The 9,952-nt window shown below is 30.0% G+C and overlaps 1 protein-coding gene across 1 annotated transcript; it reads left to right on the top strand.

Moving 5' to 3' along the window:
• The first annotated feature begins 8,888 nt into the window (after positions 1-8,888).
• LOC102577839 (proteinase inhibitor) lies at positions 8,889-9,693 on the top strand. The gene is given in 2 exon segments (NM_001288328.1): positions 8,889-8,975; positions 9,128-9,693. Coding segments are annotated over 2 exon segments (459 nt in total). The 5' UTR covers positions 8,889-8,938; the 3' UTR covers positions 9,550-9,693.
• Positions 9,694-9,952: the final 259 nt, after the last annotated feature.

Below are 9,952 nucleotides of genomic sequence, written 5' to 3'. Positions count from 1 at the left end.
TCAAAACTACCCTTAAACTATTCGAAATAGCTTATATATACCCTTAAATTATGTTTCGGCTCAAAAATACCCTTCCCGTCAAACTATTGGCCACACCTACCCTTCTAGTTAACGGAAGTATCCATGTGTGTATTAAATGTCACATGGATGCCACATGTGCACGCCAAACAGACCCCACCTCCACATAGACGAATACGGAAAAGGGTCAAAACTACCCTTAAACTATTTGAAATAGCTTAAATATACTCTTAAACTATATTTTGGCTCAAAAATGCCCTTCCCATCTAACTATTGGACCATCCTTGCCCTAATGTTTAACAAAAACATCCATGTGTGTGCTAAAATGCCACATGGACCACATGTGCATGTCAAACACACCTCACCTCCACATAGACGACTTAAAGCCCTAATTTCACTCTTTTTCCCTTCATTTCATCCTGAAAAGTATATATTGAACCAAAAAAATAAAAATAAACATTTGCGGAAACTTGTATACGTAACCGAATGAAGAAGAGAAATTGCAATTTGATGACCATTTCAAATACAATAAAAGAAACGATCTAAGGTATAATATAAACACACTCATTTTAACTAATCAATTAACACTATTTTATTATTTTAATTTCTCTTAATGAATTATTATTTTTTAAACAAATCTTAGCGAAGCTTTCTTGTTGATTCAACTCACGGCCATGGCACAAAATAGCAGTTGCCATAAGAGACCTAATATACTTATCACCGGAACTCCAGGCACAGGAAGACGACTATGGCGGCTTCCCTGGTGGTGGTGACCGAGCTCCGTCACATCAACATCGGTGATTTCGCTAATGAGGAAAACTTGACGAACGACTAGAATGACACCTTCTATTGCTACTACATCAACGAAGACGTAGTAAGTCTATAGATTTCTTAATTTTTTTATTTTTTTTACCAATTATCCTATTTTCGTTCAAGATTTGAGCTTTTGTTGTCCCTAATCCAGAAGATGCTCTAAATGATTGTTAAGAAAATTTTAGATTTTATGGAAAGTTAAAGAAATATTCAATATAATAGATGATTTAAGGATTAGATAGCAGAATTAATTTGAATTTTGTTTAAGTTGTGATCTTCAAAGTACAACATATTAGTATCAGCATAAAATGGAACTGAATTGAGTCACTGTTTATTGTATATTCATATAGATATACCCAAATAAGGAAAAAATGAAATGAGAGGAAAAGAGTGAAATTAGGCCTTTAAGTCGTCTATGGAGGTGGGTGTGTTTGGTGTGCACATGTGAAGTCCATGTGGCATTTTAGCACACACATGAATGCTTTTGTTAAACAGAGGGGCAAGTGAGGTCCAATATTTAGACGGGAAGGGCATTTTTGAGCCGAAGTATAGTTTAAGAATATATTTAAGCTATTTCAAATAGTTTAAGGATAGTTTTGATCACTTTCCAAATAAAAAATAGAACAGCATTTCTGGCTTTGGGTGAGAAAAAATAGTCCAAAAAAATGGAAAATTATTTTGTAAGGATCTGAATAAAGAAAACAAGGATGATTTTTACTTTATATTGCTTTGAGATAATGTAGAAAATGAAACAATATTAATTTTTTCATTACTTGACGTGTCGTCGATGTCACTGAGATGCCGCATAGGTGGCACGCGTGTATATCATCTTCCGATAAAATTGATACAATATATAAGGTAATAGTTAATTCACTTGAAAATAATTAAGAGGGTGTTTAAATGATTGTACATTACTTAAAGTATTAAAGTAATTTTATTTTTTTTGCTAAGTTAAAGGAGGATTTTGATGTATTTTCCTATAAAATTATGAATAAAAGATATTAAGTTTTATTCTTTTTCTTTTAAATTATGTCAGAAGTTATTTAGAAAAACAAATCAAAATTTATAATTAATATATGACAACGAATGATTTGATAATGACTTGATAGTTGTATTTACAATAAAAACAAAATTAGAAAAAATGTAAAATAATTATTTGACAATACATATTTTATTTAGCTTTGAAATTGACGTCTAGTGGCGGAGCTACAGTGTACCGAGAGTGTCCAATTGGACACCCTTCGCCGAAAAATAATACCGTATAATCTATACAGTATAGATTGCTACTAGAATTGGTTAAATTTAATACTTTGAATTCCTTAAACGTGATGAGAAGTTGTGGCGCAGTGGTGTGAAGATCTCTTGCTCACAATGCACTCGTGGGTTCGAATCCCTGTAGTTTCATTTTTAGTAGATTTCCTATTAAATTTCTCCTTTAATTGTCTAAGCTAATTAAATTACTTTATAAATAATAGAGTATTAAATTTGTTATTTTTGAAATAATTCAAATATTATTCATCAAAACGATTTTTAATTAGAAATCTACTTTTAGTAGCCAATTGAATTTTCAATGAATTGGACTTTTATTTCTTTTCATTAAAATTTGTAATAAAATTTAAATGTAATTATTTAACTTAAAGTTAATAAAAAAATTCTAAACTATTCATAAAGAGAACAAAAGAACACCTCGTTTGATTGGCGAAATGATGTGATGGACCATTATACTTGTATGCGTTTGTATTCTGAACATTTCTACTTGCCTCTTTGTCAAGTGAACCCTTTAACTCAGTAAATTTCAACACCTTAAACTCCTCTGATCATTGACCAAGCTTATGTGGCGACTTAATTGCTGATTTGGCATAAGCACGTGATTTCACACAAAAAAAGGCGCGTGAAAATAAAAATTTAGATTAAAAATAATTAAAAGAAAAAGGTAAATACAATAAAAAAGGTAAAAATAAATAAAAATAAAAAACTTCACTATTTCTTCTTCCCCATTCTTCTTTCCCAGACCCCTCCCCATTTCTTTTCCTTTTTCTAGTATTAATCCATGACCTTCCCTATTGTTCCCCGACTGAATCCCCTGTTCCATTCATTCTCCCTTCCCCCACTCCTTTTCAGTTCTTTTTTTCTTCTTTTTTTTCCATTTTTTCTTCCCCCAAATTAGAAATGAGATTGTGCAAAAAATGAGAACAAAATAAGCAAAGAAAAATCGAGAAAATTGATGCAATACCCAAATTTGCGAAACAAATATGTCTAATGATTGTCCTTAGTTCTCCATCTTTATCTTTAAATCGATGTTGTTCTTGATTTATCTTTCTTTCTATTTTCTAGGGTAAAGTAACAAAGGTGAAAAATAATTGTTGAATGTATTTATGCAATTAGATGAAATATGTTGTTTAAAATTGTGTATAGATATTAGCACATACTTTAATGGTGATTCATTAGCATCCATGGAGAAAAGGGTTTTACAAGTGTTGATCAAATGACATGAAGATGAGGATGGAGTGAAAAAGAATAAAAAAAAATAATTTATTATAAAAAAAATAAACAATAAATGACATGTCATATAAAATCTGATGTGGATGATGACATGTCATTTTTATTGTGCGTTTGAAGTTCACACAAAGCCAAAAGGGTTTAAAATATTGTATATCATTGAGTTTAAGGGTTCAGTTGATAAATGGTTAAGTAAGAGGGTTCAAAATACAAACGCATACAAGTACAAGAGTCTATCAGACCATTTTGCCCATTTGATTCTGATTTCATTATTCATGTATCATTATTGTTGTCACTACAGATTAGTGAAAACTTTAAACGTAAAAATGATTTCATTTTAAGCTTAATCACCTCTCCTCCCCCCCCCCCACCCCACTCTTTTTTTTTTTGCTTTGTTAGTTCACTTCATATTAAATTAAACACAAATATTAAAGAAAAATATTATGCAATTTGTTTTTAAAAATTTTGGAACATTTATTCGTAAAAACAAATAATATTAATATTAAGTAGTTTAATTTTAAATTTTCCAGTGCATCCATTTATCGAAAAAATTGTTTATGTAATACTTGGACACCCTTCGTAAAATTTCTAGCTTCGCCACTGATCTCTTACACCGTCAAGAACACAGTCTCCACAAAAATATGATCCTCACAAATATCACAAGAATAAATAATTTTAAAATATAAGAAAAAAAAACACCCTAATATTAATATGAAGAAAAAAAAAGTACTTACTAAAAATTGAATGTAAAAGAAAGGAAGAAACAAATTTACCAAAAAGGTGAAAGAAACATTGGGGAATATATGGTCCTACCAATTGTAGACATTGAAATTTTGCGGACTCTACAAGATGTGTTCAATTCGAAGAATTGGGACACTAGAAGGTGTGTTCAGTTTCAATTAGAATTCTTGGAGGCTACTCAACCCTAAACCCTAGTTTATGCCTATATAAAGGGTACTAAATTCCCTTAAAAGGCATCTCAAAATATCCCATAAACTCTTGGGTATTTTTAAAGATCAAGATCTTGAATATTCCACAAAAGTCATGGAATATTCATATAGAGGTTAAATCTAAATCATCCTAGTTCGAGAAATACGCCACTAACGGCCCTCGAATCATGGATAAATCTTAGGGAGAGTAGAATCAAGGGAGGAACAGAATTGTACCTGCATATTTATCAATAAAGTTATGTTTCTTCATATTTTATTTGTGTGGTTTATTTATTTTACATATGTTTAGAATTTGTTACAAACAAATTGGCACGCCCAATGGGACCAAATATTCCCTTCATCTCTAGTCTCATAAATCAAGTCTGAAAATCTGAAGCTGCAAAGGTGGAAGAATGAGTACTTCAAGCCTCGTCTTTGAGTTTCATCGAGTCTACACTCCAACAAGCTTTGAAGCAGGGGGCATTTGTAGACATTGAAATTTTGCGGACTCTACAAGACGTGTTCAATTCGAATTGGGACACTAGAAGGTGTGTTCAATTTCAATTAGAATTCTTGGAGGCTACTTAACCCTAAACCCTAATTTATGCCTATATAAAGGGTACTAAATTCCCTTAAAATGCATCTCAAAAATATCCCATAAACTCTTGGGTATTTTTAAAGATCAAAATCTTGAATATTCCACAAAAGTCATGGAATATTCATATAGAGGTTAAATCTAAATCATCCTAGTTCGAGAAATACGCCACTAACGGCCCTCGAATCATGGATAAATCTTAGGAGAGTAGAATCAAGGGAGGAACAGAATTGTACATGCATATTTATCAATAAAGTTATGTTTCTTCAAATTTTATTTGTGTAGTTTATTTATTTTTCATATGTCTAAAATTTGTTGCAAACACCAATATGACACCAACAAATGAGAAGGGCTAAAATGGCATTCAACTATTCGAATGGCTACAAAATTATCTTTCAGCCATCTTTTGACATTTAGATATCTTTGATGTTAATATTTTTAGCTTAAATAGTTCGCCTAAAGTAAATCATTAAATATTTATTTATTAAGTTGTCTAATCTGATTAATTCAAATTTAAACCCTTATTAAATAAATAATAAAAATCACATATAATTCATCTTTTGACTCGATATGCTTGAAAATGATATTCAAAAAATTATTTATTTCATGATATCTTTCTATTAACCTATTTTAAATCAATAACAAATTTATTATAACCCAACTCATAAGTAGAAATTCATCTAAAATCCGCATCTGAATGTTCATTATTCTTTTTATTAATATAATTTTTTCTATTAATAACTAATTGTCTTGTTCATTCCCTATTTTTATTCTTATTTATTTTTTATCTCTTATTCTTAATTAGGATATTGAAGACTCAAAATTGAAATGAAAGGCATAAAATACCCTTATGAGCCCATATATTAAGTAATTTAAAATTATTTTAACTTAGAAAGACATAAAATACCCTTAAACTATGAGGTTTGGTATAATATTGTCCTCTCATCCATCTCATGAGTGTGGGCCAATTAGAAATAAAGGTATTTCAGAGCCAAAAAATTGACGTCGGGAGCATTTGGGAGTCGAAAGGTGGATGAAGTATAGTTTATACCAATTTGAATAATTGAAGGACATTTTAGAAAAAGACAAATATACTCCGAACTATCGTAAATTGTATGCAGATACCCTCCATAAATGGTTGAAGAACTTTCCCTTTTTAAAAAAATTGATTTTTTAAATATAAACTATTATTTTTACTTGGTTTAAACTCGTGTAATCACATACTTTTCCAATCCATCAACATTATTGCCACATAAGTTCGGTCAATGGTCAGAGGGATTTAAAGTGTTGTGTTCTAATGAGTTTAAGAGTTCAGTTGACAAAATGATGAGTAAGAGGATTCAACTGATAAATGGAGCCAAGTATAGAAGTATCTCAGGTCATTCCACCATTTTTTTAATAATGGAGTTGACTAATAGAGAAGAAATAACTGAACTGGTGATCTATATTTATAGAAGTTTTTCTCTATTCATTTTTTTGATTTAGTGGGTTGGTCACTTTTGGGCTAACCTATTTAGTCTTTATAATTTCCTTTTGTACTTTTTTGAGAAAATGGCCAAATGACCCCTTAATCTATTACCCAATTCTCAACTACACACTAATACTTTATGGGGGGTCTTATTACCCCCTGAAATATTTTAAACTAAGATATTAACACTCTTAAAATGTCACCTCCAAATCTTTGTTGCCCAGTGTTATACACGCGCTTATTTTCAGAGTAAAAAAAAATGAAAAATAATCATTCCAGTTTTTCTCCACCATTCCTGCCCTAATTACCATTGCCAAATCTCATCGTCATTCTTCCTCTTCCTAAATCTTCTTCTTCTTTTTTCTTCATTGTTCCCACATAGCTCATCTCCTTCAATCAACCCTTTGCCCTCTTCACTACACCACACCATACCCACCAACCTTTGCCCCCTTTTTTTTAATGTCTTTCTAATCATCTATTTGCACAAATTTGGTTGTTATTGTTAAATTTGATAAATGTGCTATCATCGGTATAGTTCTTTTTCCGTTGGTTCTCAATTGCACTTCTCGATGAATGTGAAGATGAAATTTTTCTTGAGAAATCTCAAATTCTAATACCCACTTTCAATTGCAATCAAGAAACTTTGATTGCTATTATAAACAAAGGATGTCTCCAATGGAAGCTGCAATTTTATCTTTCGAGGTCGAGCTAAAAATATTTTCCTTTGAGGTGAAGAAATTGAAGTGTTCTTTTTTCTTTTATTTTTTATTGTTCTGTCTAAAATTAGGGAAATATTTTAAAGGTATTGCTACTGAAAAAGTATTTTGTGAATTAAAACTGAAAGTATGAAAATATAAAATTCTTCTTGTATTAATTGCCATGGCAGCAGACCAAGTTGAAGAGATATTAACTTGTAAAAGACGAGAGGGTTAGAGATGTGAGAGAGAGACAGTGTGTGGCATTTTAGTTGATTAACTTTATTAATTATTATAGTATCTAATTAAGAATTGACAGTTATTAAATTAATTAATTTTGACTTACTTATTTGTCTCCCACTTGCCAACAGGAAAGTGAATACACTTGCTATGCCACATCACCATTTAAGGGTGTCAATATCTCCATTTAAAATACTTCAAGGGGGTAATAGACCCTATAAAATATTGGTGTATAGTTGAAAATCGGGCAATAGATTGAGGGGGCATTTGATCATTTTCTCGTAAATTTTTTTGTTTAAGACCTTTGTTTATTACATCATGATAAATAAAATGGCTCACAAGCCATAACTATTTTTAAAAATAAAATAAATTATAAGACAAAATTTTATGAAATTTGAAATTAATTTTAGGTGAGAGTACTTAATGAATTAGGATTAGTATTTTCTTCTTCTCCTTTTTCTTCGCCTTTTCCTTCCTTTTTTAAGCTTTGTACCTGTGTTTTTCTCTCCTTATAAATTATACTATTGGGGGGTTTCCCTTTTTTTTTTCTTGTCTCCTTATCTTTGAAAGATTAGGATAAAATAATGTAAAATAATTTACATTAACTAACTAGTTTTAGACAAAAAAAATATCTATATTAAAATAAAGAGATTAAGTAATATACTCTGTCAGTGTAACTCTATTTTACACTATCAAAGCCTATTGTCAATGGCACTAGTCGATTTCTTTTTCTTTTTCATTTTTTTCCTATTTATTTTAATATTTTAAACACTAAGGTGAAGAAACTCATTCATCAAAAATTGCAGAAATGGTATATCATTTTTTCAAGTTCAAAACTAATATACATACTTTGGGAGAAACATTTGATCATATTTCTAGTGATGTAAGAAAATTCATACGATTGTACAATTTAATTTTATCTTCTCAGTAATTTTGATTAAAAGTAAAGTCAATGAAAGAGGAGATCATATTGAATTAAACTTGTATATCGTATACATCTCTAAATCTCAAATAGAAAAATATAATGAATAAATAATTATCATGTAGAATGATGTTGAAGATATATTGCTTCCGATTGTTTTAATGGTGTAGATAGTTATTTCAATGGTGTACTTTACTTAAATTAAAGAGAGTTATCCTAAAATTGAGAATTAAATCAAGGATGGAAGTCTTCTTATTGGAGTGTAAGTTGTCTTATAAATACTTTTTATTCTTAATTCATAGTTTTCATTATCTATAGCCGTGACTACGCTCTTCAAGTTCTTAAAAATCATAATTCAATTATTTTTCGAAGTTTCCAACATTCGTATCTCTTAATTATATTTTTTTACCAACGTTTACATCCACCATAAATTATTTCTCTCCATTAATCCCAATAAATCAACATTAAAATATCTCAATAAATTACGATATTTGTAAATAATTTTACATAACACATTTCACCTAATTTCAAAAAGACATTGAGCAATATCTTATCCTCTTTTTATGGGGAACCAACAAGAGAATGCCACGTACGTATCTAATTAATGTGAGTGCATTATTTGAAGGTAACATAGTCATTCATTTTTGATGTGTTTGTACTATTAGCTCTCTCATCTGCTATAAGTAGGTGGAGAGGATACACCTTCCTTACTCAAAAAAAAGTAAATCAAATCAAAGCAAGAGTTGAGATATTGAGAATATGGCTATTCACAAAGTTGCTCTCCTCCTTGTATTTGGTAAGATTTTTCTTATTCTTCTTCTTTCTTTTCACTTAATCACTTTTACAATCCAGCTAACATTTTAAGATATATTTTTTTTGACTGCTATTTTATCGAATTAATTGTTGCTAGATAATTAACTTGGTTATATATGTTGTACAAACAAACAGGAATGATTCTTCTTGCAAGCGATTTCGAACATGCAAACGCCAAAAAATGTGACCCTCGAATTGACTTTGGAATTTGCCCATATTTAGGAACCAAAAAAGTTGATGGAATATGCATCAACTGTTGTTCGGGTTTCAAAGAATGTAAATATTTTAGTAAAGATTACACTTTAATTTGTGATGGAGAATCTAAAGATTGGGAAAGCAGGAAGGCTTGCTCAAAAGAATGTGACCGTCGAATTGAGTTTGGAATTTGCGTAACAGACCTAACTAAAACTGTTAATGGACTATGCACCACCTGTTCTGCAGGTAAAAAAGGATGTAAATATTTCAATAACAATGGAACTTATATTTGTGATGGAGAATATGAATGGCTAAGTGAAGGAGAAAATGATCTCCAGAAAAGCAATGTTGCTATTTCTTAATCTATGTATTAAATTAAAGCACATTGATGAGTAATATGTGCTATGTAATATGTAACATGGTTGTGGACCTTTACCACGGCTAGTGTGCTACTTAAGTATGTTTTTATTATTTAATAATAAATGGAACACTAGTTTGTTCTAATTTTAATTTTGAGTATATATTTTCCATTTTATAGACTTCTCTCTCTATTTCCAGCTTCTTGATCTTCCCTACATTATTTACTTTACCTTTAGTTTAAAATAATTACACATATTATTATTTTTAGTATTTATAAAATATATTTTAAAAAGTATAATCAGATACATAAATTCCTTACTTTTATGTATGGCTGACCATTCACAAAATCGGATGATTTTTGTTAAAGGTGTAAAGTTCAATTTTAACAAAATTACAAATTAGATT

The sequence above is a fragment of the Solanum tuberosum genome, unplaced genomic scaffold, assembly GCF_000226075.1.
Source record: "Solanum tuberosum cultivar DM 1-3 516 R44 unplaced genomic scaffold, SolTub_3.0 scf00119, whole genome shotgun sequence".
Lineage (NCBI taxonomy): Eukaryota > Viridiplantae > Streptophyta > Magnoliopsida > Solanales > Solanaceae > Solanum > Solanum tuberosum.
This window is presented reverse-complemented; position numbering and strand designations above follow the sequence as displayed.